Source organism: Pantherophis guttatus, chromosome 6, assembly GCF_059756535.1.
Source record: "Pantherophis guttatus breed Tessera chromosome 6, ASM5975653v1, whole genome shotgun sequence".
NCBI classification, from domain to species: Eukaryota; Metazoa; Chordata; class Lepidosauria; order Squamata; family Colubridae; genus Pantherophis; species Pantherophis guttatus.
In genome coordinates this window covers 31,106,375-31,128,191 of record NC_142068.1, presented here as the reverse complement: position 1 = coordinate 31,128,191, position 21,817 = coordinate 31,106,375, and the positions used below count along the sequence as shown (strand labels likewise).

General features: G+C 35.1%; 1 protein-coding gene across 2 annotated transcripts; it reads left to right on the top strand.

The window, feature by feature from the left end:
- Nucleotides 1–17: 17 nt before the first annotated feature.
- Nucleotides 18–21,817, top strand: TRPC1 (transient receptor potential cation channel subfamily C member 1). Of its 2 annotated transcripts, none has more exons than XM_034439305.3 (13): nt 18–402; nt 1,031–1,185; nt 1,328–1,429; nt 2,805–3,007; nt 4,422–4,553; nt 6,590–6,785; nt 8,382–8,718; nt 10,846–10,985; nt 13,594–13,737; nt 15,580–15,755; nt 16,754–16,955; nt 17,317–17,511; nt 19,873–21,817. In XM_034439305.3, the coding sequence occupies exons 1-13, from the start codon at nt 267–269 to the stop codon at nt 20,098–20,100; spliced, it is 2,346 nt and encodes a 781-aa protein (XP_034295196.1). In that variant the 5' UTR covers nt 18–266; the 3' UTR covers nt 20,101–21,817. The 2 variants fall into 2 exon arrangements, with proteins under 2 accessions (XP_034295196.1, XP_034295195.1); XM_034439304.3 differs by having other exon boundaries at nt 2,784–3,007.

Below are 21,817 nucleotides of genomic sequence, written 5' to 3'. Positions count from 1 at the left end.
GGTCTTCAGCAACGGAAGAACCCCGAACAAAAAAAAAAGCCTTTTGCGCGTGCGCGCGCGGAGCTCTCGGTCGCTCGCGCTCCCTTTTGACAGCTGCGCGTCGTTCGCTCTCCCTTCGGGTGGCACGTGAGGCGCGCCTCGGTCGCGGGTATCCCAGCGGGGTTGCCTGTCTAGGGGGCAGGGAGGGGGAGGAGGAGGAGGAGGAGGAAGGTGGCTTTCCAGAGCGGCCTCTCCGATGACCCTCCGTTTACTGCGGGGCCGGCGCTATGGCTGCTCTATACCAGAGTGCAGACCCATCGGCCTCGGCTTCCCCGAACAAGCTGCTGACGTTGAAGGACGTCCGGCAGGTGAAGGAGGAGACCACCCTGGACGAGAAACTGTTCCTGCTGGCTTGCGACAAAGGTAGACCTCTATCTCTCGCTTTCCCCTTCATTGCCGCAAGAAACTGTTTTCGTTAGACCCGCATTATCAACTAGGAGCGGGCCTTCATCAATGAATCCCGCCCAGCATCCAAGCGGGCAGCGCCGGAAAAGGCCGGGGTGCTGCTCCTTATTCCTGAACGTACCTAGGATGAGAAACTTCAGTCCGAATAAACAGAATGTGATCCGTAAAAGGGGGTAGCAACTCTGATTCTGACCCACTGAGTAATGTACATTCCTTGTAATGAGCAAGAACAATAGCAAAAGGCATAAAAAATTCCCATCTTTTCCTCCCTTCCCTTTTATGGGAATGTGAGTCTTGTTAGCTTGGTTGATGAAGGGTCTTGGCTAAAAAGGCCAAAGTTAATTAAATTGTCAAGCAACCCTAGTATAATGTGTCATTTTATTTAGTTAATTTCAGCTTTTGATCACTCTTCTCTATTCCTATATTTAAAGAGGGGGGAAGAGGGTAGTTTTTGGGAAATACTTGTTTTTAAATCAAAATTTACATATGACTGACTTGCTGAAGAATTTAATAAGTGTTTTTTTAAAAGTCGTTACAAATTAAAATCTAAATTGCTAAAAGGGGATTTTGTATATTATTGGTTTAGGTGATTATTACATGGTGAAGAAACTTTTAGAAGAGAATAATTCTGGTGAGATGAACATAAATTGTGTGGATGTACTTGGGAGAAATGCTGTTACCATAAGTATTGAAAATGAGAATCTAGACATTCTACAGCTTCTGTTGGATTATGGCTGTCAGGTACTATTAATAACATTAGTATAAATTTCAAATTTCTATTCTTTTTGCTTGCCCTTAGAACATTGTCATTTTGTAATTTAACAATGTATATTTTCTTCCATGGTATGAAATTTGATATTATTTGTGCTTTAATTTTCTTCAGTCTACAGATGCATTATTGGTGGCCATTGATTCAGAAGTTGTGGGAGCTGTTGATATATTACTTAATCATCGACCAAAGCGATCCAGTAGACCAACAATTGTTGTTAGTATTGCTTTAATTCTGTGTTTGAGAGTGCATCTCATGATGTCAAATCTTTGATAATGGGAAAAGTTTGATCTTGAAAACTTTAGAGAGCAATTGAAAAGTGTTTGATTATATACCTGAAAATGGGCAGATATATTCATTATTTCTGGTTATTTATTAGCTGTATATACAGGAACTCATGGGCATATATAGCACTCTGCCACACACTTTTCCCCACAACAACAATTCTGTGAGTTATATTGAGCAGTGAGCTTCCATGGCTGAGGGTGGACTTGAAGCTATTTTACTGATTAACTATAAAGCATAAAATTTTTAAAAGTATTAGTTTAACCATTGTGGCATTCTGCTGCTTGAATTATAAATAATCAAATTGAAGGTTGTCTTAAATAAACATTGACTTGTATATACAAGTAGTCCTTGATTTACAACAGTACATTTAGTGACTGTTCAAAGTTACAAAGGCACTGAATAGAGTGATTTATGACTGTTTTTCACAGGACCATTGCAGCAATCCCATGGTCATGTGATCAAAATTCAGAACTTGGCAAGTGAATCAAATTTATGAAAGTTGCAGTGTTCTGGGATCATGTGATCATCTTTTGCAACCTTCCAACAAGCAAAGGCATGGGGGAAGTCAATTTAACAACTATGTTACTAACTTAACAACTGCAGTGATTCATTCAATAACTGTGGCGAGAAAGGTCGTAAAATGGGGCAATATTCACAAATGTTTTAGTGACAGAAATGTTGGGCCCAATTGTGGTTGTAAGTCAAGGACTATCCCATATACATTATAAAAGGGAATATTTCTAATTCTAGTTTTTATAAACATTACCAAAAAGATAAGAACTGTTACAGTATGTAAATTCAATAGTGTAATTGTTATCTTCAATACATCCCACAAGGCTTTTTCTATTACAATTTTTTTTAAATTGGGAGAATCACTAGAAGTTACTGTTCAAATTATCACATACACATTGGTCTATTTTTTATTTTATTCACTTCAAGAACTATTGTACAAATGTGTGTCTGTAACTGGCTGCTTAAGAAGAAGGCACATATAAGAAGCATAACTGAGTTTATTCATTCTACTTCTTACTACCCTACCCCTAGAAATAAGAGAAATGGCACATGTACTTTAGAATCATATATGCATTTTTCATTTCAAGAAATAATTCTTCATGGAACAAAATGTACTTAGTTAACATTTATCAGTCATTGCATCCAGTTTAGTGATTTTGAAATTAAAAAATATTTAAGACCTTAAAATGTATGTTTTGGTTTCAAATTGGATGTCTCTTAGATTTCATCTCTGCATTACTAATTCATCAAGCTTAATTTATTTTCTCAGACTTTTGTCTGTCTGTTGCAGAAATTAATGGAACGTATTCAGAATCCAGAATATTCAACAACTATGGATGTGGCACCGGTCATTTTAGCTGCTCACCGTAACAACTATGAAATTCTTACAATGCTCTTAAAACAGGATGTGTCACTACCCAAACCTCATGCTGTGGGATGTGAATGTACATTGTGTACAGCCAAGAACAAAAAAGATAGTTTACGTCACTCCAGGTTACAATAATTAGATCTTCATCCGTATCTGCAGTTTTTCCACCATTTTTAAGTAATAATCATAAAGGAGTTTAGTTTATATTTTAGAATAAAATAAATGCTCATGACAAGGAAATAATTGATAGAGTATATAGCTTTGTATGAAAAAATGTTAAGTTTAATGCCTGCCATCTGAGTAGAATTGGGAAAAATATTTGGATGATTGCTTATGGTCATTATACAGTAGTGAACACAATGGTTTAGCGATCTCACTGGTGATAAATCAGTTTCCTACTATATCACTACTAATCCTGGAAAGAGACTTTTGTAAACAAGGAACTATTTTTTCTTTCATGTTATTATAAATTGCTAATATGTAGGCTGTTTAAAACATATTATTCATAAAAACAGATAAAACAGAATTCATTAATGTAGATTAAAATAGCAGACCAATCCTTGCTTTCACTGCCTTCCTAAAACACAAAACTTAGAGGCCAATATGATATTGGGTGCAAACTGTTCCATAAATGTGCATATCCTATTCCCAAATAGATTGCAGAAGAGATTCTATTTGGAGAAGGCAGTTCTGAAGTCAATTGGAAGCTTAACCATGTAAGGTTTTACAGTATAGATCAAAACCAGCATTTTGAATTGCAGTTGGCAATTTATTGTCAACTAATGCAGCACTAGTGTTTCTTAACTGTAGTGGCTTTCACCAGGCAGCAGGCAAAGAGTTACATTCTGTACCAACTGTAGCTTCTGGGTGGTCTCCAAAGGCAGCCCAAAATTGAAAGCATTGCAATATTCTACTTTATAAGTGATAAGGGCATACAGTAAATCACTATTGCAAAGGTTTCTTTCTTCCCAAAAGGCAATAATTGACACAAAAACAGAAGCTAGGATAAAAGTCCCTTTGGCCAAAACTTTGGCCTATTTTATTGACTTGCTTTTTCAGGGACACTGGCATTGCACCCAGAGCCAAGCAGGAGCTGAAATTAAATCAGATTGTCAAGACAGGGAAAGTATCTCTCTTGTGCAAGGAATATTTTGCCACATCTAGTTGCTCAGAACCTCCAACAACATTTTGGTTATTATCATGAAATTACAATAATATCCCAAATTGACAAAGTTGTTTTGAGTAGGATTAATGGGTTTGCATGTTTGGAGAATCTTAATCTAACACAATTGTCCTTTGAACAATAATGGATAGCAGTACATCTTATAATAAAGTCTTTAATTAAATTTGTTATCTGTATTTAAACTAAATACATTAAGGACTTTCTTACAACAAGTGCTTTGGAGGAAATTCTTTTGCCTACTGATAATGATATATGTCAGATTTCTAAAATAGATTTCATATAAATGATGAGTTGATACGTTTAATCAAATAAAAACTGTTTGTCTTAAGATGTGTTCTTTAACATTGCCACGGCAGATTTCGTCTTGATATTTATCGATGTTTGGCTAGTCCTGCCTTAATAATGTTGACAGAAGAGGATCCAATTCTGAGAGCCTTTGAACTTAGTGCAGACTTAAGAGAATTAAGCCTTGTAGAAGTTGAATTCAGGTATGATAATATGTATTATTGTAATTTCAGCAGCATGACATTATTAGATGCAGGTATATCACAAGTGAGCCTGGCTAACAATACTGTATATATATAGGTGTTGGTCGCCATCTTTAAAGCGCTCCATGACTTAGGACCCGGGTACTTACGAGACCGCCTTCTGCCACCGATAGCCTCCCATCGACCACAGAGAGGGACTCCTCAGGGTGCCGTCGGTCAAACAATGTCGACTGGCGACCCCCAGGTTGGAGAGCCTTCTCTGTGGGGGGACCTGCCCTCTGGAATGAGCTGCCCCCGGAGATTTGTAGGATTCCCAACCTCCGCACCTTTCACTGCGCCCTCAAAACGCTATTGTTTCACCAAGCAGGGCTGGCCTAATGCTATTTTAATGGGTTGTCTTTATTTTAGCTTTTTTCAGCCAAATTATTTAATATTTTTAATTTGTCTTTTAACTTTTATATTGTTGTGGGTTTTATCTCTGGCTGTACACTGCCCTGAATCCTCCGGGAGAAGGGCAGTATAAAAATTTAATAAAATAAATAAATAAATATGCTATAAACAGAAAATTTCCAACACAAACTCATTAATATTTACTGAGAAATGAGTCACACATTCTACAGCTCTTATTCCTAGACAAACATATTGAGGAATAGATAATATACCTGAATGTTGTTACTAAGGAACAAGAACTAAATACAAATATTTCATGAACTGTTTTAAGCTAAGTTAATTTGTAATTAACTTAGAAGATACTACATATACTTCAAAGATTTATAGCAAATGTTTAGTTAAGGACAAAATCTACACAGGGTTATGTTGTGTTTCTTTTTGGTTCAAACACAATTATTCTGGTTATATATCAATTGGGCCTGGTGGCTCAATAGACTGATAGCATTGTGATTAACACTAGCTGTCTGCAATTACTGTAAGTTCGAATCTCACCAGGCTCAAGGTTGGCTCAGCCTTCCATCCTTTCTAAGGTAGGTAAATTGAGGACCCAGTTTGTGGGGGCAATAAGCTGACTTTGTATAAATATACAAAAGTATGAAGGCTATTGCTTAACGCATTGTAAGCCACCCCGAGTCTCCAGAGAAGGGCGGCATATAAATCAAATTTAAAAAAAAAAAATTATTGAAGAATAATAAGGGAGGCTAAATTACAGACATATACTGAAATATCTTGAAGGTCACAGAGACAAATTACTTTGGTACTATTGCCAAGAAAAATATAAGGTTGCATTCATGAATATTTCATTTTCTATTTTGATAACGTATTTCCATTTTGCATGGTAATGAAATTATTTTTTAAAAAATTTAGAACAAACAATCCATATGCATCACTGAGGACTTAAAAAGATAAAGTCTTCTTCAACTCAGGCTTGATTCCTGATGCCATTATTTATATTAGCTTAAAGCTCAGAGATTTCTTGGTAGTATCATCCAAATACTAATCTTCCAAATTTAATAAAAATCAACACAGCACTACTGTATCTCTAACATTTATTTAATTTTATTAATTTGTTTTTACAATATATATAACCCACTTCAGTTCTAACAAAGGGTACAATAAAACTCCACTCCCAAATGCATTAAAATGTATATAATAAAAGTCATCCATAAATCTAATAAATGAAATAAAGGATATTTAATGACAATGTAGCTAAATTATTTAAATTATTTATTTCTTATGAATTTATGAATGCGTGGCAAGATATATAGCATTCCCTCTTCCAGTTTTCCCCATAGCTAAAGTCATCCATATCTGAGGGATTTGAACCTGAATCCCCTGGTCCTAGTCCATTACCTTAACTACTATACCATCTTTATTTTTAAAAAAGTTTGACCTTTTTCAATGACTGAAATAATTTATTTGAACCATCTTGATTTCAGCTGATTCCAGTCTGGTATCCAGTTTTGTTCAGGAAGGACCTTTATTCTTCTTTTTTGTTCGTATTAGCATTAGATTAAATCTAATTAGTATTGGATTATATTAAATTAGCATTAGAAGTAATTTTTGTTACTTTGTGTATTTCTTAGAAATGATTATGAAGAACTGGCTCAGCAGTGCAAAACCTTTGCTAAAGATTTGCTTGCTCAGGCACGGAATTCCCGGGAGCTTGAAGTTATATTGAATCATACTGCAAGTGATGAACATGTGGATAAACGAGGATTACTAGAAGAGAGAATGAATTTGAGTCGCCTAAAGCTTGCCATTAAGTATAACCAAAAGGAAGTATGTCAGTTTTGATTTATTAAATATAGAATCCTGTTACAAATAGATGGGATAAAACAGATATGTGTCTTAGTAAGTTTCCAACTTCTAATAATTAGAAAAATTGTAATATTCATTCAATACAATCTATTCAATTTCTGTAGGAAGTCCTTGACTTAAAATCTTTTGTTTGTTTTATGAAAAAGCACTGAAAAAAGTGATGTAGGATCACAGTCCTCACACTTGCGACCACTGCAGCATCCCTGTAGTCACATGATCAAAACTTGGGCTCTTGGTACTGGCATGTATTTGTAGTGGTGGATTATGTGATCACCATTTGTGACAATCCCAGCCTGCTTCCAACAATCAAAATCAATGGCGGAAGCCAACTTTGCTTAATAACTGCATGATTCACTTAACAACCATGGCAAAAAAGCCTTTAAATTGAGCACCACTCAACAATTGCCTTGCTTAGTAATGTAATTTCTGGTCTTAATTATGGTTGGCAGTCAGTGACTATCTTTGATATAAACATAAATTAGCAGCCTAGCACAATATTTTTCTCTATAAGACAATAGTCAATGGATTTGTGGGGCAAGAGTCTGAATGGAAAGGGAGAATTCATGCCATAGTAGTATGAGTTCCTTTTCACGGCTCAGTAGATTCACTGGTTTTGCTGCTCTGGTTCTTACCTCATGCATCTGATGTGGCACAAAGTTTTGAATTTTACTTCATCCAGTTTCTGTTGGCTGGCATTATATAATGTAATGGTACTACAATTGTTGAAGTTAATTGTCTCTATAAAATATGGTGCAAGGTAAGCAACACTTTCACATTTCTCTTTCTCACATGACCATTTTTGAAGTTTAATTTCTTGTTCAGCATTCCAGTCATATTATTGCTGCTGTTTCTGTTGCTGTTGTTGTTATTATTATTCCTAGTTGAAAGTGAATAACTAGTTTTACAATCCTGCTGTTTCTTACGTTGGATTAAAAGCCATATGTTGCCAGTTTATAAACCTGCCAGGGTTCTAGTACTTTGCCTGTCTATGTGTGTGTGTTTAAAGAGCATTGCTTTGTAAAATGGGAAATCTGTTTCACACATATAATTCTGAGAAAGCACAGCCCAAAGTAATGGATATTATGAGATATGGTTGCTATAATAGTTAAGATTTTAAATATTTTATTGTGTGTCAGGCTAGTGAGTCCAACAAAAATAGCATTGCACTGTTACATTGCAGGTCTTGCCTTTTCTATATGAATGTTGTGATGTGACATAAAAAATATGGTCAAAAGAGGTGGAGCTTATAGTACAATGCAGCCTTCATCACCAATTCAGCAGTTGGGGCTGAGGACATCACACAAACATTTTTTACAGTTCTAGTATTAGCAAACATAAAATCAGAAAGATTGAGTATCTGCTTTAAACATACAATGAAGTTTAATTAACTGATTATATTTAATTATATAGAATTTACATGTTTAAAATGAATTTACCCTCCAGTGCTATTATGTAGCTAATTATTTCTGTCTAATTTTGTTATTCTTTAAACTAAGAATGTAAATCATTAGCTTCTTTATAAAGTGCTTATTCATGTAAAATATTTTTCTATTCCAGTTTGTTTCTCAATCTAATTGCCAGCAGTTTCTTAATACTGTCTGGTTTGGACAAATGGCTGGTTATCGCCGCAAGCATACATTTAAGAAGATTTTGACAGTCTTGACAGTTGGCATCCTTTGGCCTCTACTATCTTTTTGTTATTTATTGGCACCAAGATCTCAAATAGGCAGAATAATTCATACTCCTTTTATGAAATTTATCATTCATGGAGCTTCTTATTTTACATTTTTGTTATTACTTAATTTGTACTCACTTGTCTACAATGAAGATAAAAAAAATACAATGGGACCAGCATTAGAGAGAATAGATTATCTTCTATTACTGTGGCTCATTGGTAAGTATAAAGAATATGAAACTGTTAAAATTCTGACTTTGTCAATGAATACATTTTGGATGGCCACCTTGTGTGATATATACTTTAATATAACATACAATTTTATAAGAACAATTCTGGGCTGAATATCAGTGAACTGAATTGAATTGAACTGTCTGTTTGCATGATGGCAAAGTTAGAAAAATCTGTGCTTCCAGTCACATAAAAAGTTATAATGGCAGGAAGGCAGAATCTAGATAGATGCAGATGGGGTATCTTTATTCTTGTGCCTTATCTATGTCTGTAAATGTATTAATTGATCCTTCAAGAACCAGCAGTCTGATATGATAATAGAACCAGCAGTGGAGCATAAACTATTTCTCAGTATCATTGAATTTTAAGTCTGTGTAAAGTATGCAGAATTTTGAAAAGTATATTATCAACCTAATATAATTGAAAAGTATATTAACACCCTCCTCAAAGCATTAAACAGCTATGGAAGAACTTTCTAAATGTGCGCTTGTGTGTACATGGGAGACTGCTTCTGCTGAAACTTCCAGCAAAGTAGCTAGTAGCACAGATAGTAGGGAACAGTCTTTGAAACAGACATGCAAGTTTTCCAAAGGATGTGCCTGCTTTCATGTGTCACATGAAATGATGAGTTATTTTCTTTGCCTTAATCTGCTTTGTAAAATGCTTTTTCCTAATACTTTGCACCACTCATTGCTTTTTAAAATAAATGTAGCAACCTTTGGTGTGATTTTCTTTATATCAATAAAATTGCAAATCATATTTTGGTCCCCTAAGACTGATATAATCCTATGAAATAATAATTGCTTGATGCCTTTGGTATGCTAATTTTCTCTATGTAGCTGTGGTTACAAGCATTTGATAACCTTAAAGAAGTAAAAAAAAATGTATTGTGGTTATCTGTTAAGATGAAAAATATCTTTAGACATCTACTACTGAAAGAGCAATACTAGGAAGTGATGTCAGTTACAGAAATGCTATTTTGCATGGTAAAATGTGAAGAGATATGTAATCCTTAAACATTACTTCTTTTTAATCACGCTATGACATTGGAAAAAATGTAAATGTACCAAAAAGTAAATAAGGCCACAAAACTAAGGTACTACAGCATGGAATGGGACAACTCACTGCAACCAACTCACGGCCAATTCACTGTAGGACAATTCAACAAATACAAAAGTTAAATTGATTTCTATGGAACTGTGGCCAATAATAATAAAATAAAGTCAATCCAGAAATACAAGAGTTACAATACTTTTGATGAAAACATGGTCACCAATAATAAAAATAGCTGAATAAAACGATTAATATAACGTTGAATTGTCCAAGGATGAATTGTCCTATGGCGAGTTGGCCGTGGCGAGTTGTCCCGGGGTGAGTTGACTGCACTAAATTGGCCACAGCAAGTTGGCCATAGCAAGTTGTCCTACCCATTACAGCACTATGGAGTGCTTTATAATGGGCTGCATATAATGGCTCAGCTTATCGTCACATTTATATTATATCAACATTCTGGCTTGTAGGAATATTCAGCATTTTAAAAACAGGACAGTGAACAAATTGCTGCTGTGGTAATGAGGCTTATCACAAGATGATGTGAATTTTTTGTCAAGTTATTGTGTTACCTACTGTTTGTCTGTGGCTAAATAGTTTGTCAGTTGTTTGTACCAGATTTAAATTAACATGTTTTGCAAACGTATTGCTTTCAACTTTTGAGTTTTACCTACAATACAAATATATTACCAAAAAAAAATCACTGGCTTAAAAGTTGGGGAAAAAAGTTGTTGAAAAATAACAAGAGGGGGAGACAAACTCACTTATATTCTCAACAATTATGTCTAAAACAATGTTATATAATATTTATTATTAAATATAATAACATATTTATAGTGGAAAATTAATTTTTATAAGGTAACTGATTCTTTTATTTGGAATATACTGTATATTAGATAGTTCAGGTTTGATATTGTTTTATCATATTTTATAATACTATAATCTGCTTTTTCACTAAAAATTCCTTGGAATAAATAGTTCTTTATTAGATTGACCTTTCAGTTATTTAAAAGTATACCTAGATAATACTGAGATTGAATACCCTTTTTCTTTTTCTGTTCTAAGGAATGGTATGGTCAGATGTTAAAAGACTTTGGTATGATGGCTTGGAAGACTTTTTAGAAGAATCACGAAATCAACTTAGTTTTGTCATGAATTCTTTGTATTTGGCAACTTTTGCTCTCAAAGTAGTTGCCCATAATAAGGTAATGTTAACATGAGCATTAAGTTGTTGTATTTTTCAACAATTGAAGTCTTAAGGACATTCATTCTTAAAATTGTCTGGTCTGGTCTTTGAGTTCGGTCTATATATATTAAAGCTGCTACAGAAAGTAGACATTTTACTTACTATGCATTTATGTGTTTATTATTTAAATTTATTGGCTGCTCATCTCCAGTTGACTTGGGCAAAGCACAAAACTAAAAGAGACATAAAAACAACTAAAAATGTATTTCTTGTTTGTTTTTTTGTTAAAGTTCTTTTTGGGATAACTACAGTATATATGAATAAGATACATTTCCAAAAATAGAATATGAAATAGCAGGAACATTACAATACTGTTCAAAGGGCCGAGCTGAGGATTTTGTACAGTATCTGGATGATAAAATAACTCAGATTCGGGAAGACTTGGCCGCTGACTGGGTTAGTTCAGACGAGATGACTGAGGCAGGCCTTGAGAGTGTTATCTGGGAGGAGTTCGATCCCGTGGCTCCCGAGGACGTGGACAGGATCTTGGGACGGCTGAACGGGACCACATGTTTATTGGACCCGTGTCCCTCCTGGTTGGTGCTGGCTTCCCGGGAGGTTACACAAGGCTGGCTCCAGGGGATTATCAACGCTTCTTTGAGTGAGGGTGTCCTGCCGGCCGCCTTGAAAGAGGCGGTGGTGAGGCCTCTCCTCAAGAAGCCATCCCTGGATCCGGCTGTTTTGGCTAACTATCGTCCAGTCTCCAACCTTCGCTTTATTGCGAAGGTTGTTGAGAGTGTGGTGGCGCGACAGCTTCCCCAGTACCTGGATGAAGCTGTCTATCTGGATCCGCTCCAGTCCAGCTTCAGACCTGGGTACAGTACGGAAATGGCATTGGTCGCGTTGGTGGATGATCTCTGGAGGGCCCGGGATAGGGGTTATTCCTCTATCCTGGTCCTATTAGACCTTTCAGCGGCTTTTGATACCATCGACCATGGTATCATGTTGCGCCGGCTGGAGGGACTGGGAGTGGGGGGCACCGTTTTGCGGTGGTTCTCCTATCTCTCTGACCGGTCGCAATCTGTGTTGACGGGGGCAGCGGTCGACCCCAAGGCGCCTTGTTTGTGGGGTGCCGCAAGGGTCGGTCCTCTCGCCCCTCCTGTTCAACATTTATGTGAAGCCGCTGGGTGAGATCATCTGTGGTTTTGGGGTGGAGTTCCATCAGTACGCTGATGATACTCAGCTGTACATTTCCACCCCAGACCATCCCAATGATGCCTTGGAAGTGATGTCCCAGTGCCTGGAGGCCGTGCGGGTCTGGATGGGGAGAAACAGGCTTCGACTCAACCCTTCCAAGACCGAGTGGCTGTGGCTGCCGGCGTCCCGGTATAGCCAGCTGACGCCATCGCTGGTTATTGGGGGCGAATCATTGGCCCCCACGGAGAGGGCCCGCAACTTGGGTGTCCTCCTGGATGCACGGCTGTCTTTAGAAGGGCATATGACGGCCGTGGCCAGGGGGGCTTTTTGTCAGGTTCGCCTGATACGCCAGTTGCGCCCCTTTCTGGACCGGGACTCCCTACGCACGGTCACTCAAGCACTCGTCACCTCTCGTCTGGACTATTGTAATGCTCTCTACATGGGGCTCCCCTTGGGGTACACCCGGAGGCTCCAACTGGTGCAGAATGCGGCCGCGCGGGGGATTATGGGAGCGACGGGGCGCTTCCATGTGACTCCTCTCCTGCGCGAGCTGCATTGGCTTCCGGTGGACTTCCGGGTGCGCGTCAAGGTGTTGGTGATCACCTTTAAAGCGCTCCATGGCTTAGGGCCAGGGTACTTACGGGACCGCCTTCTGCCACCAATAGCCTCCCACCGGCCGGTTCGCTCCCTAGAGAGGGCCTCCTCAGGGTGCCGTCGGCCAGACAATGCCAGCTGGCGACCCCCAGGAGGAGAGCCTTCTCTGTGGTGGCACCTACCCTATGGAACAATCTACCCCCAGAGATACGAGTGATCTCCGACCTCCGGACTTTTCGTCGGGCCCTAAAAACTTATTTTTTCCAGTTAGCCGGTCTGTCTTGATTTTAGGGTTAGTTTTAAAATTTTAGTATTGATTTTAAATTGACAAGTTTTAAATTACAGGCCAAATTTATAAATTATTTTAACTTTATTTTTAACTGTAATGTTATGTATAGATGTTTTTATTTTGGCTGTTCACCGCCCTGAGTCCGAAAGGAGAAGGGCGGTATAGAAATTTGAATAATAAATAAATAATAAAATAAAGATATATCTGGAATTATTATATTAGCTTTTATAAGCTATGGGCATTATGCATATACTGTATTATCAAAATTAATTAGAAATAACCTAAATATTTAATACATGTCAATAGTTTGGCTTTCGTTTCTTAAATATAAAGCACACCAAATTTCCTAGTAATAAACTGATGGATTACAGTAATCCGTGTATGTGTAAACACATACTATATTTCATACATACGTATTTCAGCAAGCACTTTGTTGTGTAGTGGTGTAGTAACCTATTAAATAATGAAATATGTTTCATGAGACATACTGCTGAAATATTCATCAGTTATATCTGAAGGAATGATAAGTTTTGTTTAAAAATTCCAGTTCCATGATTTTGCTGAGAGGAAGGATTGGGATGCTTTCCATCCTACGCTTGTGGCTGAAGGACTCTTTGCTTTTGCTAATGTTCTCAGTTATCTTCGACTGTTCTTCATGTATACAACAAGCTCCATCCTGGGTCCACTTCAGGTAACTTTTTACATGACTATCAACATTGATGTGATAGTAGCATATGACCACCATTATTTACTGTAGGTCTCTAGTTTTTCAAGTATAGGCCTTCTTGGTGTAATTAAACTTACTGAAATCATTGAGTGTATTCACAGTTGCCCTCCCTATCATTTGTTGAACTAGCTATTCAGGTTTATGCATGTATGGGTAAGGTGTGGTTGCTTCATTGAATCAAACTGTAGAAACAAAATTAGAGTTAAATTTCACATGATTCAATTGGTAATATTTATTTATAAAGTAATTGATTATTTATTTATATATTCTTAGTGTAATCAAGGCGCACTGTGTTTTTCCTCTATACATGAACACTCAAATATGAGTGAATAAATGTGAATTGTGCATAAATGCCTAATATCTATGAAATATTGTTCTGTTGTCTGTACTTATTTCTTCATATTTCTTCCATTTTTAATCACAATTTCTCTTGCAAATTCCTTATTATTGTTTATAACCATTAAGAGTACAGATTTGAATTCACCTTGAAAAGATTCAACATGTAACATTTCTTTGTGTGCTAAAGCTATTACATGCATTTTCATTAGTCTCGTAAGCAAAGTCAGCATTCCAATATACCCAAACAGGCAAAAAAACCAACCCATTCAATGAGATACTAATATTGAAATGACTACAGATATAGCAGTAGCTGATATTCCATTTTACAGAAATAGAACTTAACCTTTAAATGCCTATAAAGACATCCCATCAAATGAAATGTGAGGCATATTACTGCAATATATCCATTTTCATTGATATTGACAAAATAATAAATATTCCTTAAATAAATTTTGAAAAGCTATTAATATATTAGGAATGTTTCATTGTAAATCACTTCATGGAAATATTAATGTCAAAAATACATTGGAAATATATTCATTAATAAATTATTGCTATTAAATAATTCTAATTGAAATGGTTAATTATGTGAAAATGGTTTTAAAAAGGGGAAAGGTTGGAAACACATTTTATCTATATACATATACTTCTAAGTGAAATCAGTGATTTCAGCAGTGGTTAGAAGGCAGTACTGCAGGCTAATTCTGCTGATGGCCAGCTGCCAGTACTTTGGCAGTTTGATTCTCACTGGCTCAGGGTTGACTTAGCCTTCCATTCTTCCAAGGTCAGTAAAATGAGGATCCAGATTGCTGAGGGCAATATGCTGACTCTAAACCACTCAGAGAGCTGTAAAGCACTGTGAAGCAGTATATAAGTCTAAGTGCTATTGCTATTGCTATGAACAGTTTGTTAAAGGCTATGAACTCCATCAAACATGTGATACTAAATTATTTCTGAAACAATAGAAATGTTTTATGCCTAATATTTCCAGGATTTCAAGGGGAAAAGGGTGGAGGATTGAGATTTAAAGTTACATAATTCATAGTTTTACAAGTTCTAGTGTTCTTGTATCCCTATTCTAGATACTTTACCTTAAAATGAAGATGTATCTACCTTCTAGCAGGAAGAAAGCTCAATAAATAGCTATTTACTTTTAAGTAAACAATAATATAAATGTATATCTTTTAAAAAATAGGTAACTTTCTCATCTCAAACTTATTTTAAATTTTAGAGAATATTATATTATATTATATTACATTACATTATGAATATTTACTATTTTAAACTAATTATTTACTTAGGATATTTTTTTACTTTTTCATCAAAATAAAATGAAATTAAACATTCCATTCGCTCTTAGAGAAACACACTCTTGTAATTTCATGGAATTTTGTCTGTCTCTCTCTTTTTTAATTTGCCAATACCTGATGTTAGTTTAAGTAATCTCAACTAATATGTATTTTACAGATTTCAATGGGGCAGATGTTGCAAGATTTTGGGAAATTTCTTGGTATGTTCCTTTTGGTATTGTTCTCATTCACGATTGGGTTGACTCAACTTTATGATAAAGGATTTACTGTCCAAGAAGAGAAGGACTGTGCTGGGATTTTTTGTGAGCAGCAAAGCAATGACACATTCCACTCGTAAGTTTCAGTGCTCTCTGTGCATATTGCTGGTGCTTTGCCTATACCTTGTGTGGTATATGCTAATTACTATAAACTATCTAATTGTGTTGTCATCTTGATAATAAAATTGTTAATCCCCTTACTTTAAATTTTTAGTTGATTCCATAGTATATATAAAAATGGCATTTATTGAGCATGTAATTGACTCATGAAAGATTTTACTACAATCCTGTTTAAGCAAATAATTTTACTTAATTATATAGTATACCCTATAGAGCAATCATAATGCTACATTTTGTATTTGATGTCAAATTGCATTCAATAATGAGTTGAAAAATTTAACTTACAAATTGTTTTTTCTCTCATATTCACAACTGGAAAAATAATACCAAACCTCTATCACCTCCTTTCAGTTCTACTTATACTGTGCAATACATTTAAAGATTAGTCAGTCATTCTTGAAACAGATATGATTAGCTGTCTCTTAAATACAGTGTCCATGCCAGTTTATATGTTTACCCATAAATCTGTTCCATCTTATTTTTATGTTGAACTCAGAACTTTAAAATTTTGCACGGATTTATATTAATCTATTTGTATTTATTTCTGCCTTTTGACATTTATTATTCACTATATATTTACAAATGTTTACATATATTGAGATAAAATTTGATATATGTAAACCAATGCAGATTAAAATCCAATTCACATATTAGACCATGAAGTTGCAATGAAGTTATTTTAGAGTCACATATATAAAGTTCATTTTTATCCTGAATTATTAATCAAACCACATATTATAGAGTACTATTTTCACACTTTCACCCAGTTATATACTTATTGTGTGCTTCCTCTCACACTAGGTTCCTATACAATTTTAGATCTAAACATTCAAGTCGAGTAGCATCTTTATTTTAATCTGCATTTTAAACATCATGAGCAATACAACAAATGTATTCTTTCCTTATGTGTTTTCAAGGGTTATCTAATCAAAGCTTTTTTTTTTCTATCCATAGGTTTATTGGCACCTGCTTTGCTCTGTTTTGGTATATCTTCTCCCTTGCACATGTAGCTATATTTGTTACCAGATTTAATTATGGTGAAGAATTGCAGTCTTTTGTGGGTGCTGTTATTGTTGGCACATATAATGTAGTAGTTGTGATTGTTCTTACCAAGCTTTTAGTGGCAATGCTTCATAAAAGTTTTCAGCTAATAGCAGTAAGTACTTTTAGTGTTTATTGTTTTATTGCCATTATAACAAAATTTGAAGCCTGAATAATAGTGTCATCTGGATTAGGATGTAGAATTTTCTATTTTTTGTGAATACATTATAATGCCTGGAAAACACTGATGGGACTCATCTGTCTTCATTAATAATTCATAAGCTAAATCTTGTCTGGGTGGGAGGAGGAGAAAAAAAAGTCAAGATCATGAGTGCGTAATTGAACCCTTTATTTTTGTGTGACTCACATTAAAAGGGACACGACATAGAGGGAGCACATGATATCTTGATGCAAAGCTGTGTTTAATCATAATTTAGTAAAATTTCTGACATCTTTATATATTTTAAATAATTTAGAATCATGAGGATAAGGAATGGAAGTTTGCTCGTGCAAAGCTCTGGCTTAGCTATTTCGATGATAAATGCACACAACCTCCACCTTTCAATATTATTCCTGCTCCCAAAACAATCTGCTACATATTTAATAGTCTCAGTAAATGGATTTCTTCTCACACGTCATCAGGCAAAGTTAAGCGGCAGAACAGTTTAAAGGTAAGGAATTGTTTATATAATAATGTACAATTATTTTTTATTGTTCCTTCATTACTTTGGAAGATTTATATAACTTGTAACAATCATAATTCTGGGCAATGTACATTAAATGACCTCTTTCATTTAAGGTCATGCAAATATGAATCGTACATCAACAAAAAGCAAAACTTATAAACAAACACGTCAAACAAAACATAGCCAAGCTCATTAATTGCACATTCCATCTCACACGATATATGGGTTCATATAATGTCTTGGCCCTAGGGATTTTCCATGTGCATTTCCTAGGGAAAATCCTCATTTTAAGGCTTTCTTAAAGGCTAACTGGGTCAGAACTATCCAAATTTCAAGGGCACGAGGAGAGAGATATTTCCAAAGAATAGATAACAAAACACTGCAACAGAAAAGGCATGCCTCCTAAGTCATTACTTTAAGGAGGAGACCTGGAGCATGCCTATCCTGTAAAGTGCATGGATAGGCAGAATTAACTGGTGAAAGGCAGTTGTGCAAATAATCCAGGCCTGTACCATGTAGGGTTTTGTAGGTGAAAACAACTTGTTGAATTACACAGAGATATCCTTCCAGAGGAAGTGCAGCTTGTGAAGTAGTGGTGTCAGATGAAGATACTGTTTTCTCTTAGCAAACAAAGTATACTTCTATGTATTACATCAAAGTCTCCTAAATATTTAATCTAGTTTATCTACATGGAATTTGGGCAGCCTTTCAGTGGTCGAGTCTCACTCATTATTATGAATGTAATATTAAACTGCATTTTTTTTTTCTGCTAGCAATTTGTGTTCAGTTTGTAAAACATACTAGCCTATATCTAGATAATTAAAATAAAAATCTGAGGGATTGCCTGTCTCCAAATAGTTTCTGCACATATAATACAATTCAGCAGGGTGGGCATGCTCTGGATTCTGTTAATTAAAGAATGTCATCTCACAAATTGTGTCTTCTTTGGGAATGATTCCACAGAGATCTATATGACACTCATCCTTACGATACTGAATACTTATTTAAGATCTGATTGTTCTCCCAATTCTTTGGGACAGGATGATTGTGATAGTTATAGTAATTATTTATAGTACTTTTGGCAAGGAAAAAGAAGAATAATTTTGTATTTCAAAAGAGAGGTATTTTTGTTTTTTAGGGCAAGTATATTTTTAACAAGTACTGGAAAACATCAGTTCTAGCCAGATTACTAATCAGTTGTTACCCTAGATTGTAAAGTAACTTCCATGTACTTAGTTTTTAATTATACTTATTAGTATAGGTAAGTAGATGCATACATTGACACATAGATAATTGTCTGATTCTTATGCGTCAGTTATGTCTGAACAACAAAGACTATATATAACAATTTATATCTAGGCATCTTATTATTAAGGATTTAAGTCTTTAGGGAATATTGTAGAGATATTTACCCATGTAGATGTGGATGTGGTCATAAAGGCAGTATGCTTTTGTTTTGTTATGAAAATGAAACCAATTTTGGTTTATTCAAAAACATTTGTTGAACAACCATGGTAAAGCAAACTGTGTTCTGGATTAGGACGAGTACAGGTCACAGTCCAATTGGCATCCTAAAATAATTGTCAGGTTTCTTGAATCAACTCAAACAATCCATAGTATTGCTTTTAAGTAGAGCAAACTTACAAATTCAATATGGTCTTATTCATAATAAGGCCATATGTTGTGGCATAAAAATGCACATGCACAGGCATAGCAGGGCAGTTTTAAACTGGGACTTTAACACTGGGTTGTTATGACTGGTGGCAGATAGTCATTGACAAACTTTTAGAAATTACATGTTGTAATATTTTGGGCAGGTTCTTTTTTCAAATGCCATGCAGGCAGGTAAAATAGACAAACCAATAAAAGTTGCTAGCATGATAGCTTCTGTACAATTTTGGAATTTCGGTCCTTATTGTACAATATGCATGTTCTAGCCGTATATTGTCTGAGTTCAGTAAGCAGGCATTAATTGCAAATATAAATAAATAGGGATAAAATGATTTGTGAGATACAAACTTTATTTGCTATAGATATTAAAAATCAGCCAAATTAGTCAAAAGTTGTCATTAATCCAGAGGAAATGGTTAAATGATAAATCAGAAGTTGCACCTTAGTTATTTGTTTGATGCAACTGCTGACAAGTCTTATAGGGCATCATTTGTGCCTTGTAGTTTATTCATGGAATTTGTGACATTTTGGAGAGGTGTTATTTGGATGATTAGCCTGTAGTTATGATGGAGTTTGATTTCTTTGTGATATTTTGAATATCTCAAGAATTGATTGATATTTCGTTCAAAAATGATTTGCTACATCAATTTTTAATTTGTCATCATTTATTTAAAGGAGTGGAGAAATTTGAAGCAAAAGAGAGATGAAAATTACCAAAAGGTGATGTGTTGTTTAGTCCATCGTTACTTGACTTCCATGAGACAGAGAATGCAAAGTACTGATCAGGCAACAGTAGAAAACCTGAATGAACTCAGACAAGATTTATCAAAATTCCGAAATGAAATAAGAGACTTGCTTGGTTTTCGGACATCAAAATATGCTATATTTTATCAAAGAAACTAATTTTCAAACTTTTCTAATGATTCCACTCAAGCACCTACATTTGCAGTATGTTGGGTAGGGAGAGAATCTGGTTCAAAAGCAGTAATTTTATTAATATATTTTTAAAATGCAATGGAAAAACTGTTGCCAGATTCTGTTGTGAAACAGTAACTGGTGATTTTGAATTAATGTGAAGCTTTTGATGTATATAATTTGTAAACTGTATAGTCAGCTAAATGGAAATATTTTGTTATATGTCAAATTTGATATTCTCATCATATGGACATTGACTAATTTATGTGTACACTATTGCACTTTTGAGAAGGGGATGTTTAATTTTTTCCTCTTTCAAGTATAAAATGAAGGCACAAATTAATTTTGACATGTTTTAAACAATTGTACCTTTCTAAATTAATATAAGCATCGACCAGTTATGAGCATATTTTTAAAAACTACATTTCTGAAAACTGTCAAATTAGGTTAATATAATACCATTTTAAAAGAATTCTTTTGGAGTTGGAATAATATTGAAAGGCCGTATTGCCATCCCTGTAACATTGTGATCCTCAAAGACTGATGAATGATACCAAAGAATTTAATACTTTGGAATTGACTTTATGATTTCTTTCTTTCTTCTTTCTTTTTTGTAAAATGATGGCTGACAAAATTTCATAATTGAAGGTGCCATTTTTATCTATATCTCTAGCATCTATTTATATCACATTATTTCCAAGATGCAATACTTGAAATAATGAAATTTCAACATTCTTACTCCTTTAGATCAGTGGTCCCCAACCTTTTTATCGCCGCGGCCCGCTGAGCGCGTGCAGGGGTGGGGGCACAGCCCAGGAGCTTTTGCGCACGGCCCATTGAGCACGGCCCAGGAGCCTTTGCGCTGCAGCGTTCATGTCCCCCGGCTGCTGCGCGGCCCGGTGCCAGGTACTCCACGGCCCGGCACCTGTCCGCGGACCGGGGGTTGGGGACCACTGCTTTAGATAATTCAGCAGCATTAGATGGAAGCGTGGTACTTCTGTTAACTGTATTAGTTACTATAAGAATTAATTTTCATTATAAAAGTAATATTGAAATATTTTATCCTCTTAAAATATTTATAGTAAAACATTTTACTAGTATTATGGGCCAAGTAAAGTGCAACAAACATATTTTCACTGTTTTCATTGAAAGCATACCATATTTAACCAGATTACCTGCTCCATTTTGCAAAAAATACTTTTTGAAGTCATCATTTGTTTAAGTCTCATACTTATTTTTTAAATATATTTTATGTTGGAGTGTCTTAATGTATATATTGATACCCAGTTTATGTTTATTTATTTTGTAAATATAGTAATTGATTATTTCCATTAAATTCTGCAAACTATGGCTAACAGGTGCTGGTCATCTAAGTAATTGCTAAAAAATTGGAAATAAAGAGAATGAAATTTAAATAAAATATTTCTTCTGAGGCTTTTTAAATACCTACCCCAACCTATACAAATTATTTTTGCACCACAGAATTATCGAAAGTAATATGATTATAAAGTTGATTCTTTTGAATTGTCTGTGTATTCCATTTGTATAATAACCTGAACTTATTATCCCCCAAAAGAAGATGAATTTTTGGATTAGAAATTGAAGACTTTTACTTAAACACTATTTAAGTGCACTATTTTGTATTGTATCATTTATCTTGTCAGTTGAACAGTATAGAAATAAATTGGCAATTTGGTAAAAAAAA